The sequence below is a fragment of the Hypomesus nipponensis genome, chromosome 10 (assembly GCF_054491055.1).
Source record: "Hypomesus nipponensis isolate SF chromosome 10, ASM5449105v1, whole genome shotgun sequence".
Taxonomy (NCBI): domain Eukaryota; kingdom Metazoa; phylum Chordata; class Actinopteri; order Osmeriformes; family Osmeridae; genus Hypomesus; species Hypomesus nipponensis.
Window position 1 is genome coordinate 10,121,051 of NC_140370.1, and position 16,025 is coordinate 10,137,075.

The following is a 16,025-nucleotide window of genomic DNA, read 5'->3' on the forward strand; positions in this document are numbered from 1 at the left end:
TGACGCCAACCAATTAGGGCGGATTGACTTGGCATCGACTGGATTGTGACCTGAAACTCAGATTTATTTTTCATGTGGGCTGATAGGGGAAGAACTCCAGGCTGTTTGAGCAGATGAAGGAACGGCATGGGGAGCATTTCAATCACCCCCCCCCCCTTCTCCTCACTCCCCCCTCTTCTCTCTTCCCATCCCACTTCCTCTCCCACTCTTTCCCTCCATCTTTCTCTTTAATGCTAATCGCCTTACCTAGCAGCCGGTTTCATGTTATTGAACCAGTGAGAGGTGCTATGGAGGCCCTATATCTGTCTGATTTAAGAGGGGTCGTAAGTAACACCTATCTCCTGACCCAGCATCCTCCTTGCATGCTCCTGTCCTCTAACGCTTTATCTATCCCCTGTGTCCATAAAGCATTCAAGCAAACAAATTAGTGGGGGGCTATAGATTATACTCGCAACTAAATTGTTAACTGCATTGCAATGTGCCGCGTTTATACCCCGCCATTAGTGCCTGTGATGCCAGGATCAAAGAAAATTAGGGCCTATTTTAGTACTGTAGAGAATCAGTTAACTGATTCAAGGCTATAGCTGGGAAAAGATAATGTGATGCTACAGGGCAGAAATTGCTGTGGAAACTCCACTTACTTTCACTTTAAAAAGGTGTGAATGAGGTTGTAAAAGAATGTGTATGCAAGTGGGAGCGCTCTCTCTCTGTACGTGTTTGAGCTCTGGTTCTAGCTCAAGGCAAAGGTGACGGAAGAGAGGGGAACAGGGTGCGATGGAGGAGCGTGGCAAGCATCACAAATCATTTTCATTCCAGCGAGGCATGTAAACATTTATTTGGATGCTCTGCAGTGAGGAGGCGTCTTCTGGCCCCAATGAGGGGCCATTTCAAACATTAGTTTAACACAAAATGACTGATAGACAGATCTCTAATCCTCTTAAAGGAACAGCGTCCCCTCTGGTAAAAATTGTTCTGAGTTACGGATGTTGAGATTAGTCTTCAAATCCAACTTGGGGATTTTTTTTTTTTTTTTTTAGATTAGTAATTATACAAATATATGAAATATGTCTGACTCGCCATGTCATGACAACGTTGGAGGAGATATACTGTATCTCATATTTAACTCCACCAGAGTACATTGAAGCAAACCTGACATGTGGTCCAACATGTCTTGGGTTTTTATGAACTGATGCCATCGTTTGATGTTCCTTGCTTCCAACCCTTCCTCTATCACAGCAAAACATCTGCTATTTAAAATTCAAACGTCTGGAGCTACACTACCTCCCATATCCAATCAGTGTGGAAGATTGGGTTATGGAATCATGCCTCACACTGCTGTGGTGTGCTACTCGCTTGCTCACTCCACTCTTCTGTCAAATCTAGGGGACTTTAAAACTCATTTTACATCAGCCGTAGGAAACGTCACCAAGCCATGCAACCTGATGCTACGATGTCACACTGAAATGACTGTTTATGTCTTTAATAGATGAAGAAAATACACATAAGTAAAAAAGAAGAGTTTTGGGTCAATATTTTGTGAATACAAGCTGCTTTCCAGTCATCTGAAACTTTCAAAGCTCCCCATGTGTCACCTGAGGTAAAGGAAACCCCTTCAACAGCCAGTAGTTATCAGTCTGGCTCCAGCATCCTGGCTCCCCCTCCTTGCTATCTTTCACTTTATCCGTTTCTTTATAAATTCATATTTCCTGGACACAGATGAAGGGGCCTTTCTTGCCTTTTCGTGAAAAGAGAGTTGACAGAACTGAAACGTTTGTAAACTGTTTACAGAGTTTCTATGGTGGTATCAATTGATGGTTCAATAAATTACTTTCAGCATAAGCAATAGTGAGTAAACATTGATACCTTATTAACAATTAAAATATTAATATTCTTTGCATGCTTCCAAGTCCCTTTTAAGACTCTTTAATTTGTCCCTCAAAATATCAACTTTCTATATCAAAACACAAATTATCTCTCTAACAGCAAACACCATAAAATTGCACTATTGATATGATTGTATCCATGTAAAACAAATTAGATTACAATATTCATATGCAGGGCTTATGTTGTAAGACATTAGAGTACAATTATGCTTCAGCTAATGCAAAGAGGATGAAGTGGGCCCCAAACTCAAGTTCATATCTCAAAAGACAAATTTGAGTCTTTCATCTCTAGTGGGGTGAGCAGGCCTTCTAACGGTAAACAAAAGAGTAACTCAGCATGCTAATTAATGGAAGCTCTGAATCATGCTGCTGAGTTAATTATAATTAACGCTTTGTAATTAGCCCTCTGAAAGAATGGCAGGCTGAGTAAGGCCTTCGGAATTGTACCTGCAAGAAGATTAAAAACAGATCGGCCTGTCTTTTCTGTTCAGGCATCTTTGTTTTTTTCCACAGGCATTTTACTGGGCAGCTACACACACTGTAAACACGAGTTGACAAGCCTGACTAAAAAAACGTCTAGCTGTAATCTTTGAAGGGCTCAGATGAGCTGATAAAATGTACAATCCAGTTTAACACCAAGCAGCAGCATTTATTCACCATCAAATGAGGGCACACATGGAGACTCTGTCTGGCCTCCTCATTCTCAGCTTCATGCAGTCCTGTGTCAAAGTCTTCTGGGCAATGTGTACAGGCAATACATTACTGCAACCGCATGACACGGACAATGCACACATCAAGCCAGGAAGGTACAGAATGACCGATCGGGTTTTCTTTCAGATGGGCAGTTGGCTCTGAACTGAAAAACAGTGTTTAAAACGGAGCCACAATCTAGCAACTGTAACACTGACTAACGAATGGAAAGGTCCAGCAGGGAGAATTCCAGTGTTTCCCAGAAGCCTGGTGGCTTGGGGTGAGAAACCCAGTACATAAAAGACATGTAAAGGGAAGAATCCCTGAAGCTAGGCCGCTCCACGAGGCTTTGTAGTCTCCTTCAAAGGCAAAGTCTTCCTCCGCAGGATCAAAATCAAACAAACAAATAAAGTTTGTGAAAATGAGATATATAAAGTAGCCCACTGAAATCCCACTGCTAACATCCTGATGCTTTGTGTGTAGCAATGCACTGATGATGACTCATTCTGTGATCATTGTTTGCTTTAGCCTTTCCAGGGAAGGCATTTAAATATTCCTCATTGTGTGTACACATGTGTTTGTGTGTTCGGGTGTGTGCATGTGTGTGTCCATGAGTGTGTTCAAGCCCACCTTACTGGCGCTCCTCTGCTCTGGGCAGGCTTGAGCAGGACAGTCACGGTACTGTCAGTCTGGTTGAGGGAGGTCTCCAGGTCATACGCTGGCATAGAGGGAGCTGAAAACACACGTCAACCAAGACATACGACACATTAGACGCTTCCACCAATCAACAGAAAGGCCATGTTATTGAGCCTCTCACGATGGCATGCTTAATCAAACCACTTAGCTATAATACGAATGACACTAGTGACAGTTTCCAGCCCTGGCAGACTGCCGTCGAGTGTCCCAGTGCTGACCTGAGATCTTGGTGGTGAACTGGGTGATGATGGGCAGGCCATAGCCCTTGGCTGTGCTGGCTCGCAGGGTGAACGAGTATGTGGAGCCTGGGTAGAGGCCCGTGAACATGTGGGTTGTTTCATTGCCTAACTTCAGCACCTTTCCACTCTGGTTGGACAGATCCATCTCTGGGTCAAAGGAGCTCACCGCCTTGTAGGAGATCTGAGATGGGGTGTGTCAATCACAGCTGACATTAGATAACAGCCACATGGTCCTCATTGGGAGCTCAACTCATGAATAGTATCCGCTCCAGTACCCAAACATTTTTCAAACATGTCGGACTACTTCCTGTGTTAACTTAATGGATGACCGAGAGTGCCTAACGAAACCTCTAACCGGGTTAGACCAGTATATACTTTGTACATTATTCATGCACAATTTAGAAACTGGGTTTTTAATTATTTAATACATTTTTAGTTTTCTTAAATAATTGGTAAAATGCTGAATCTCCTACCCTTGGTTCATCCAATTTTTTAAATATCTGACAAACATCAAGGCCCAAGATGCAATGTCCTGTCTCTACTCAGAAAGTTGCTCGGCAACCACCCAATAGTGTTTGGCTCATTAAAAAAAAGTTACAAGCTTTTGTCCAATTTTAAAATACAAAATAAAAAATGTCTTTCCAACAACAAGACAGTGTTACTAAGCAAACTGTAACTGTGGAGATCTCTGCAGCACCAGCCAATCATTACTAGGTTCTGGGGAAAGGGCTTTGGTGATACCACCCTACTCCCAAGGCCTTTGTCAGCGGCCAAACAATCACAGCAATATGCTCTATGACATGATCTTTTAAGCAGGTTTTGAGGGAAACTCTCCAACATTGAATGTGATGGCTCAGTAAAAAGACAGTTACAGTGGTAACCAGGTATGAGATCTGCTGAATGGACAAGAGTGCTTATCTTTCATCACATACACATCACACATGCTGTACTGGATGTTGCTGATGAAAACAGTTAATCTATTCATCCTTCATGAATATACACAGCAGCTGTAGAGTGAAGCATTAAGGTGAGTGTTTTTCTTAATACTCATTTTAAATATCTGTGAAGCCCATTTAAGAAAATGCCTCTGCTCATAACACAAAGCTCCCATTATAATTCCAATTAAAGAACACAAAGGGAGTTTGGAGTGCTGCATAATTTCTGTCCATCAAGTATGAAATGGCTAGAGGCTTGTTCCTTTCTTCTTTGTCTAAGAAATGACTCTGCGATGCCAAATACTATATCATACATTCCAGGGAGAGGGAATTAGTCAACACTGGGCATTTGGACAATTTTGGGGGAATTATAATTCAACTGACGGGGAAAAACTGAGATTAATTGTGCAGATAAAGGCTCCCTATTATTGGTTCGTTTTTGAACTGTACAATGAGCTCTTTCTGATCATTGGGACACACCGTGTTTAGATGTATTTTTAGGGGCTCATTGTGCACTTCATCTTTGTTGTAAAAATTGTCCTGTCTGAGTGGAATAGAGGCAGTCAGGACCTGGTAGCAAACAGGAAATTGCCCATGCCATATCCATACAGTACCACTTGGTCGCTCGGAAAAGGAGATGAGGAGTCTTTTTGATATTCCAGCCTGTCAGAAGAATCTCACTTTGAGCCCTTTGATAGTGTCAAATCAAAGACATTTCCTGACTTTTAAGGAACTGACATCATGAGAACACTGACAAGGTAGATACAGAGCAGGTCTAGGTGTCTCCTCAGCACAGACTGCAGAGGAGTAAGACGCACACACCGAGGTCAACTTGCTGCCTTTTCTTGACCTGTATTAGTAAGGATTCAGTCCAGTGAGTAATACAAAATTCAACCTTCGATTTTCAGATAATAAATTCAACCGTGGTAAAGAATATCTGTAAGGTATTGGTCTGCTTTTAAAATGTCCACCATTTCCCTGCACTGTTTGCTGCATGCATGGGGAAACTGTAGTGTTACTGTACTGTAGCTCCACAAAGAGAGGGAAGTGAAGGCTGGAGTATGTCAATTGGGAGGTTGCGGAGTCTTGGTCTCTATAAAAAAATATGTGTCTGATAGGATTGTTGACATCAACTGTTGTTAAGGTCTTTCCAGCTATGATTGAGATGTTCTTGAGCTGAAGAGATAATATCTATTTCATATACCATTGCTCCCCAGATAGAGCGACTGTGGACAGAGCGACTTATGATGCTGTGCCTGATTGTATTACCCCGACCATTCAATCTCTGCCTCCTCATAACGGAAACAGTTTTGTGGATGAATGCTAACCCAGTCAAAATGCCAAGCATGAGCAAATGGGGATAACAGCAAAAATAAACAATGGAGAATCGATAGCTGGGGAAAGGTTGGAGGATGACTTCCACCGAACGCTGGTTAAGATGAATGTACATCATGCTATGGAGGCTCCTTCTAGCGTCAATACATCTCACACATGCAGACCTCTCGAGACCTTAAACCTTTATGTCAACAGCTGCATGGGGAATGGTAGTAGACTGTACTGAACATGGATGTAAAGCACATCTTTTCTCACTGTGATAGGAGGCTTCAGTACAGTGTTTCTGCTCCGTTAGGGCTGGTGAGCTTAACAAAGATAGTCAGGTAAGGGTTCCGTCCCACTGCAAGCTATATATGACAGTGTGACATTGTTTTGAACGGTCAAAAAACAAGCTCGTGCCACGCTCACCTCGTACTGAGTGATGACACCGTACGTCTGAGCTGGTTCTCTCCACTTCAGGATGATCTTCTCCTCATATGCGCTGCCCTGGATCGACTCCAGGGGAACTGCCCCAGGCACTGAAGGACAAACAAGCAGAATCAGATCACACAAACACATCAAGCATCGTCCCACAGGTGACACCACACGGTGAGTGGTCAAAGCGCCTTTCACAGGCTCAAATGATCTTCTCAAACTCTTATTACTGTAACATTGGAGTCCATCTATTTGAATACAGACATAGCACACTGACAGGTTGCTTTTGGACAGAGAGAAGGAACATTTTTCACATACAGTGTACAAATCTTCACCAAACCAAACTGGAACTGGCCCTGCTGAACTGTTTAAGAAAGTTACATCCCCCCCGGGGAAATATCGGGCATGTCAATCTATCCACACTGTTTACATGTTCTTAGAGGCTGCCAAAGAGGTCTGGACCTTTCAACCTGATGTGAATGGCTTCTACTCCTTAAAAGAAACAGAATGAGTCGGTGATTTCTGTTGTCATAAGGAGCTATCTCTGGGAACAGACGACTTCCAGCTACTGAGTCTGTTCCTAAATTCCACAGGGAGCCTAAACACACACTCTCTCTCCGTACAAGTCTGATAGCGAACACACAGGTTCCCCTTTCATGATTTCTTACAAACGTATCTGAGGTTGACATGACAACACTCTCTTTTCGACAGTAGAACCTGCTTGTTATTTGGCACAGGGTTCCTTGAGAGTTATGCCGGTTCATTTCCTAAGTCTGTAGAGGCACACTAGTTCACATTTGATCTTTGAAGAAAGGAGGGAAATGCAAGAAAATAGCTGCATCCGTTCTCTTCTAGTCATCTTCTCTTCGACTAGAATGTTAAAGTACCACAATGATAACAATGGAAATCTTAGTACCATCTTGGCTGACAATGACAATGAGAACAATGCCTTACATTATCCCATACTAATGACCCGTTATAAACATGTTATCAACACGTCGTCATGACGACAAGTACTTGATCCAGCTCACCGTCCTCGTCCGTTTGCACCTCAATCTCCTGGCTCTCCTTGACCCCCTCCTGGTTGCGTAGCACCAGCTTGACACTGAGGTTGGTGTAGGGGGTCAGGTTGAGGATGGTGTGCTGGGGATCGCGGCCCTGGGTGGCGTAGCACATCTCCTCGTGGGTCTCCTCCTTGCCGCCCACCCGGGAGCGGTACTGCGCCGTCAGGTTGTAGCTGTGGCAGCGCGTCACGTTGTAGCCTAGCGGCTCCCAGCGCACCGTCACCTGCTTGGACTGGATGTCCACCACCTCCAGCTTCCTGGGGCCGTGCATGGGCTCTGTGGGGAGGACAGGGGGCAGCGTGAGGAGACGCCGCCGGGACAATCACCATCGATCATCTGTCTCTCTTTACAGCCGGCCGTGTGGTGGAATCGAAAGGGGAATCTATTCGACAATGGATTGGACTGAAACCCTTTGTTGTGGCCAATGCTCTAGGGTGATAACTCCGTTTTTTCTAAGGGCCAGTTTGACAGAGAAGCACCCGGCGGCCTGTCACCATTGCAGGCACCACAATCAAAACCCCCGTCGTCCCAGCCCTGCTGGTGCAGCTGTCACAGTGGGAGGCATATCATCCTATCAGAGCATGTCTTTCTATCCTTTGCCCTTTTCCTTTCCTCTCCTCTTCCCTTCCTTTCCCATCCCAGTCAGTCCCAGGCAGCTATCAGCTCCGCCCTGATACACAGTCAAGCTTCCTGTCTGTCCAGGCAGGCCACAACCCCCACTGCCACCCTATCACCTCTCATCACATACGCTCCGTCTCTCCCTGCCTCCTCGCCCCCTCTCTCTCTCTCTCTCTGCCGCCTCTGTCTCTCGGCCTCTGTCTCTCCCCCTCTCTCACCCTCTCTCCCTTTCTCCTACGGGCGGAGAGCAGCCGGAGCCACGAGGTAATGGGATCAATTTCCATTCCAGGTTAAATGTGCAGTCCATTTCTCTGGAACTTAACACTTTACCAGCTATTAGGAACAGCCAGAGCTCAATTTCCCCCCGTTCCCCAGGAGATACAGCAATTCAGAGGCAGCGGCGGTTGCTATGTTTAACATTCTGGAGGTGCAGGAGGGGACGAGGGGAGACTGGGGACACACAGGGTCACACTGGGGGAGGAAGTGGACAGAGACTGAAGGAAGACAGGAGGTGACTGGTGTAAACTGGGGCTGTCTACGTTTTTTTTAAGTGTGTTTTGGTGAGCAACGATTTATAACCTGCAAATGTATGTATACCATTGTTTTGTGAACGGCAATAATGGCACAAAATATTATATTAATGATTTCAAAAATGATTTCAATAAAGTTGCATGTGTCATCCTTGGGAAGGATGTGTGTGTATTGTTCCAAACTCACCTGTTTGACAGTATATTGATTTTCCTACAACAGGCAACCTCCAACAACATTACACAGTACATGTAATTGGAAGTCAAATGTGTCTTTGAAAAGAATAAAGTGTGCTATGCATATTCTAATTGTGAGTCGCTATCCTGGCCCAAGTTTCTTCGACCGTGACGTTTTATACTGTTCAATCTCGAGGCAATCTCCACATCACCTACACTCCAACACATCTGCTGCCTTCAACTGGAATCACTCGGCAAGGTAAACAGATACATTTGGACAAGTCCTGATGAGAAAGCCAATTCCACCCCACAAACAACTCATTGTGATGTAACAAATTCTTGCAAAGGGCTCTCTGTTATTAACACAACACATAGGCACACAAACAACCCAAGAAAACAAAATGGAAATGGAAATAGGCCTCTTTAAGTCAGTACCTTGTGGGCAAAGACATCCAGAAAATAGAAGTTGAAACCCTTCTATTTGCGGAACTATCTGCTGGCCGCACTCGGTAAGCAGTGGTTACACTAAAGCACAGAGAATTGCAGGGTGGCCAGGCACAGAAATCAAATTAGACCAGATGCTCTCAAAGTGACAAATGCACTAAGGTGTGAATTTCAAGCCGTTGTGAGCGAGTGGCTTGGAGAAAGTCTCATTTCTGGAGCGCTCATGGAGAATGTCACACTAGCATTTTAGAGGGAGGCCAGAGATAATGTCCACTGTACTCCAGACTTGGCCAATAGGGAGATGCCTGAATGCAACCACACTGCTGCAGACCAGAGATGAAATTGTATTGTTATAGGAATGGTATTGCTCGCAAAAAAGAAAGCAATCAGTGCTCCAGTGTTAAATAAGGGGAGCATAAGACTAAAAAGCCAAACAATAAACCTTCTCGTTGCCAACTATAACAAAGGTGAGAGGGTACTATTTTAGACAGTGGAATTATACAAATTTTGTATATTTTTTATGGATGTATCATTCTATCATTAATTATATACAGTATGTTGTAAAAATTATGTAAATAATGCATACATGTACTCTATATTGGAATCTGTGCACGTCACGTACAGCAATTTGGTGCTATAGACCACTGAGAAGTCCTTAATGACTGGACTACTTTCTGGGGTTGATTTAGAAACTGTCGGTATTATGTGGAATTACTGGCTCCCTGTAGTCTCATCACCAGCTGTCAATAAAGCGTGAGGATCAGTGGCAGGTGCCCAATCCCAACTCACTGTCTGTGACTCACAACAATGTCATTGGCTGTTTTGCATCAACAACGAGGTACCTCATCCTGGGAGGTTGGAGCAAGGTCGGGGGTGGTGGCGGACTGGTGGTAGTGGTGGTGGTGGGGAGGCTTAAGGTTGACTTTTAAGAGGAAAAAATCCTCAACCCCTCCCTTAATCTTAAATTAAGAGGTCATATTGAAAAACTCAATTTCCTCTTTAATCCTTGAGGGCGGAGAGGGAGGACATCCCGCCATTTTGGAAATGGAGACATGGACTTGTGAATGACAGCTGATGAGCAGAACCTATTACTCCATCCTAGTGTGACTTCTCACTTGGTTTTATTGACCAAGCAGTAAGAGAGTCAACCTTCTAAGCACAAGCACAAATCATAACAAGAAATAAACACAGGCTATCTCCAGAAATCCATATATTTTACTGCGAGCTATCAAGCACTGAAGGCTTTTCTCAGATAAAAATACTGGAAATATAACCCTAATATCCTCACAGTATGCTGAACATCTCAGTGGCATCAGAGTTGTAATGGTGGATATGAAAGGATCCCGCAAAGCAGGTTATTACTAGGTTAGATGTTGTGCCAGGGCACACTGGATGGCCACCATCGAGAGCCAGATTGGTATTCCAAGCATCAGGCAAATTATCACCTGCCCCACTGTTGCCGGTCTAATTGAATAATTTGAATTTGACATTTAGATAGAACTATTAGTGGGTTTTCATCATTACGGTTTGACATTTAAATAATGTTTTCTAAATTATCAGCACATTATCGCCTCCTGTTAATTCTAATGGGCTCCACGTCTAACCTTTATCATGCAAATAGATAACATGATTACCCCGAACATGAAAAAAGCTACAAATAATCCCATGTTGCAGTCCAACTGGTGCTCCCAGACCCTCAGGGGGTGTGGGGGGGGGGGTGGAGGTGGACGTGGGGGCATTAGCCCTGAACGAGCCCCCCCCCCCCCCCGTGTTTCTGTGTGTATACATGTTAGCAGATGCAGGTACTACACAGGTTTACGTGGCAGCCTTCACATCACGACAACTGCAAGCACAGAAGAAGAACTCACTTGACAACATGCACCCTGGGCTCGTGACATGGTGCTTCTGTTCCCTGAGCCAGGATCCTTATCAGGTCCACATGGATTAAGAGCAGAGAAACCCAGCCCTCCCCTTTCGCCTCCATCTCTCTGCACAGCCTGCACCGCCAGGAGGGAAAACACTACTTCCCCAGTGATTAGAAACCCTGTCATGTTATTAGGGGCTCCTCCACTACACACAGCACAGGACAAATGCAATCAGGACAAAGCACTGCTCAGGTAGAGGAGGAGGAGGAGGAGCTGGAGAAGAACAATGTCTCTCCTTCATGAGACAGCGTGTACGCAGAGGCTTGCCTGCAGGAGACTGAGAATGTCAGCCTCTGTTTCACCCAGCCAGGCTGTGTGAGAGGGCGTTCCTCGGAGACAGCACTTGTACAACAACATGACAATAACATACAGCCTATGTTGGTTCTGAGGGCTTTTTCATGCAAAGTGTCCCAGTGATCAAGCCCAGCCAGCTGGCCCCAGTGACGCTGTCATTTATCTCTCGACGGCAGTGTTATTCACCCCGTTCTGTTTAAACTGGAAGGGCTGGGGACACATTTGTTTTCCTCTTTCTATTACTTCTGGCCGCTAGCTGTGAGGCCATTGAGGTAATGACATGGTTTTTACACTCATGAAATCATTTTCATATCGCACAGAAGCAAGCCTGTAATGATAGCTTTTGATAACCAACAATCAAACCTCCATCACCCTCCTAGAGTGCTCCTTTATGCAATCCTCTAGAGATAGAGATAAAGAGGGGAGGAGGAGGGGGACAGGGGGACAGGGGGAGAGAGAGAGAGAGAGAGAGAGAGAGAGAGAGAGAGAGAGATAAGGTGAAAGAGGAGAGGGAGGACAGGGAAGTGGGGGCTGTACAGCCAGGGTTCTCATTCCAGTCAGATAATAATCATGCAACAAGTTAAACAAGAGGGCAAGGCCTTGAGGTTGACACGTGTACACAGATTATAACTGATGCTACAACCTACAGGGGCCTATAGAAGTCGGCTGCACGCCCACCCCCACACACACACACACCCCCACACACAGACACACACACACACACACACAGACACACAGACACACACACACACACACACACACCCACACACAGACACACCCCTTTGAGGCTTGGATAATCAGAGGGATTTATTGAACGGCGGCGGTCTCCCCTCCACTCTATCAAGTCCTTCTTTATGGGCACAATGATGAATGAGAGTGCCATGATGGGTGAGGATGAGGGGAGGCCGGGAGAGCGGTGGATCGAGCCCACAGTGTGAGCAGAGAGCTGGGCTGCCACCTTGCCTGATGAGTCCCCTGGAGCTGGGGGGGGGGGGGGGCCGAGATGGAGTCAACACCTGCTCAGACCTCCAGAGTGGAGACAGCCCACTCTGCTCTGGTGAGGCCGCTACACGACACGACTTCAGATGAGCGGGCTTCGGCCAGCCATTCATTACGGACATCAAAGAGTCCACAGTTATGCGTGTTCTGGCTACGCGATTCCAGATGGAAAGATATATGATCAAGTGTTAGGATCATTAGTCGACTTAATTTCGATTGAATTAATTATGTACTCGATTCATCATCTCTCATGGGCAGTGAATACGCCCTTACTTCTATCGGAGAGAAGTCACAAGGTTCATACCCCAATAAATCTTTGCTAAAATACCTGATTAATGCCTTTCTGAGGGGTTGGAGGAGCGCTGAGTGTGTCTCACTGGGGTGGAGGTGAAGGGAGAGCTGTGGCAGTAGGAGGAAAACAAATGGACAGCTGAAAGACGGCGAGAGGAGAGGAGAGGAGGAGGCGGGGCCAGGAAAATCGATCTTTCATTTTGTTTCCACCAATATGCTGCGGTAGTGATTGGGGTCAGAGAGGCAGCAGAGACTCCCCACCGCCCACACACACACTCACACGCACACAAGCGCACACGCAAGTGTGAGCCGCGTCTGTGCTCTTTGGGGTAGAGCCAGTGGTTAGGCTGGATAACAGGAGGGACACACACTCTCGTGCACTGACGGGACACAATCTGTACAAGAGCCCTGGAAGGCGGGAGGTTACCGAGGCGATCCTTCATCTTTAGAACTTTACAGATGGTCGAAGGAGTGTTGTCATTTGTCGACACAACCTGAGCGAGCCTGGCTCAGTTCAGCTAGGGTGTTACCACAGGCGTTAATCAAAGTGAAGCGCTTGACTTTGTAAAATGGCCACCTGGATGGAGCTATGTAGGGCAGGGCACCGTAGAAAATATCCTGTAGGAGCTACTGACAGAGGAGAGGCCCAGACAGGGAGCCGGGTTACCGTGACAGTCATGTGAGTTGAGTATATATGAAGTACTGTAGCTCTGCCTCTCAGGCTGTCACACTTATACAAGCAGACTGGTGGAGAACTTCCTGGATGCCTGGCAAGAGGAAAAGGCCATCTATAATTCAGCAAAAGCTGGATAAAAATCTGTGTGACAAAAACCTCACCAGATAGACCATGAATAATTGAAGGTGGAGAATGGCAACATTTAAAGACCTTGAAGTGCGTTTTTGTCGAAAATTAATAGTCGTCTAAAAAGGAAAACCTGTCAGGCGTTGCTCCACCACCGCTGTTTGACTTACTCTCGGGGTTTTGGATGTGATGTTACAAAAACAAGTATGCACATTCTTGTTTGGGAGGTGTTTTTCAACCAACACAGACAGCTTTTAAGGGATTTCTATGAGATGCAGATGTCACAAGAGGAAAATGTTTGCACATCTGTTCAGAGAGTTAGAATTCCTCGTTGTCTGTGGGGATAGAATGATGGTGAGGACTAAATAATAATAAGGCAAAAAAAGGAATAAATACAGGCTCTCTCTCACAACATCCGTTGTTTGAAGACATGTCCTTGAGAAACACACAATGAACCATTCTACTCCCAACGATAAACAGTTTTCTTTCAAATTAAAGCTCTGATAACCTTCCCCCTTGAACACCAAGCTCAATCTTTTTTGCTTTCTCTTGCTGACAAAAGGACACACTTTCAGACGGCCTTAAACGAAGGGCTTTCACTCACCCTGCTACACACAGTATATAAGGCCTAAAGGTCACATGACTGGCAACAATCAGTGTTGACAGAGCAATGTAATCTGGAATTGAGTGGAAGAGTGGTTCTCCATTCATACTTCAAGGCTACAATGGCATTAATTAAAAATAATGTCAAGCCCACCTAACCAATTCCCTCCCTTGTGGACACTGGTAGATGGATATGCTGGGGCTCAGCCTTGGTGATGAGGTAGATCTATGGAATCTCTATAGGAAGAAGGCCTTGGTGTAGGAACTTATCATGGTCGTATTCAACTACAACGGTCGTGTTTGCTGCAGCAACCAGAAACCCATTCAGTGTCCCAATTTTTTTTCCATCTCTTACTTCAAAATGTATTATTGTGGAACCGAAAAATATCACAAAGCAAGGTCTACTTTAAACCCTGTTTTGTAATTGAAACTTCAGACCAAAAAAGGCAAATGGCTTTCCACTTGTTAATATTAGGAAAAACAGCATTCCTGGCCTGCAAATAAGGACACGTCCTCCATCACAGCACCAGCAGACTGTATGCAAATACCAACCTTGTCTATCTGAGCCTTATTTCACCGCTCCTCCCTCTTCACGTGGAGCGTTCCTGTGAGCGAGGGCCGTCCGTGATCAGCGCGGTCTCGCTGTTATCCCCGTGTTTAATAGCACACAGAGAGCAACAGAACGGCAACCAAAACAAACAGATGAGACTACTCCCACGTGGCCTGCGAGCGCAGATGGAGACAGCTCATCGAAGGAGGCATGGAGCTGAGCTGGCAGGGCCGGCGCTCTGAGCAGGTGTGTGGGCCCAGCGTGGGCATCATGCACACCCCATTTGGAGAGCGGTCCACTGGGGCCGGGGCAGGCTGGGGAAGGGGGGGGGGGGGGGATCAGATCAGGACCCTGATGGAAGCAGGCCTTAAAACCTCAAGGCAGGCAGGATCAAAAGATGCTAAATACACCACACTCACAGCCTCCCACTCCAAATGAGCGGACGGCATTGGAGCACGGACAGAAAACCAATGAATACATTGTAAGCGCCCAGTCATTAGATCACGCCTACTCTTACCCCAAGAACACTTGAAGCTCTAACTTGGAACTCAAGGGATAACTTGTTTAATATCTGCCTACCTAGAGTGGACAGAAAAGGACTTCTGTGTTTCAACTGCTGCTGTTGGAATACCCTGACCCCTGCTATGGTCTGGGTGCCCAACTGACAATACAGCCGCTTTCCCAACATACTGGAGCACTTTAGAGGAGTCCATTAAGCCATCTGATGCAGTCAACAATTTCACACTGCTACAACGTCAACAGGATGCTGTTGATATTTCAGCTGCCCTCTTATGTTTTCAGTTGAACTTGGTTGAAAATAATACCAACTGAACAATATTTTGCTGACAACAAAGTCGACAAGGACGGACAGAAAAAAATATTTTTTTGAAGGGCAAAGGAAATAGCAAAGTGTCCCTCAGATTTCAAACCATTGTGGAAGCACTCGAGGTTCACACACGGATACAAAAGCAATCACAAAAGCACTGGACGAACAGAGTCTTTTGAAGTTGGCAAGAAAAATAATCAAATGGCTGCACGCGAAAAGAAACTGCACAAGGGTATCTTTTTCTTCTCGTTACATCTTCATTGGTTGTGTCCTTGCATTATACATTTTCTGTTTTACAAAAGAATGGAATTAAGCATCCTTTGTCAAGAGAAAAAAATTACTCAATTTGCAAAGTGACCGAGCGAGAGCCTCGGAATAATAGCATGCGCGGTGCTGCTAGTTATGAAATACAAACTGCCCCACAGGTTTCCATTAGCATCTGTGGCACAGCGGCGCAGTGCTGCAGGGAGAGAAAGTCTATGGCCTGTCTATATCAACAGTGATGTATCACAGTGCCCTGTGAGCCCTAACCGTTCAATTAGGGCCTCTGCTGAGGCGAGCCTGTCACTGGGAACCAGCAGAGGAGAGCTGGACAAGATCAAGAGCTGCTTCCTCAAACACACCTCAGGAGGCACTGGCATCAATCTCCTTGTCTGGGGGGGGCAGGGGAAGGGAGGGGGGGTAAGCAGGGGCAGGACCCCCCACAGACACCC

The 16,025-nt window shown here is 45.6% G+C and overlaps 1 protein-coding gene across 1 annotated transcript in view; it reads right to left on the reverse strand.

Annotated features, from left to right (window-relative positions):
• The window catches only part of LOC146271613 (receptor-type tyrosine-protein phosphatase mu), a 101,142-nt gene that overhangs the window by 41,470 nt on the left and 43,647 nt on the right, over positions 1–16,025 (reverse strand). Inside the window, exons 8-11 of the mRNA XM_084707486.1 lie at positions 7,224–7,532; positions 6,187–6,296; positions 3,488–3,689; positions 3,204–3,306 (exon numbers count right to left, since the gene is read on the reverse strand). Of these exons, the coding sequence (XP_084563612.1) occupies positions 3,204–3,306; positions 3,488–3,689; positions 6,187–6,296; positions 7,224–7,532 (724 nt within the window). The remainder of the gene's footprint in view (positions 1–3,203; positions 3,307–3,487; positions 3,690–6,186; positions 6,297–7,223; positions 7,533–16,025) is intronic.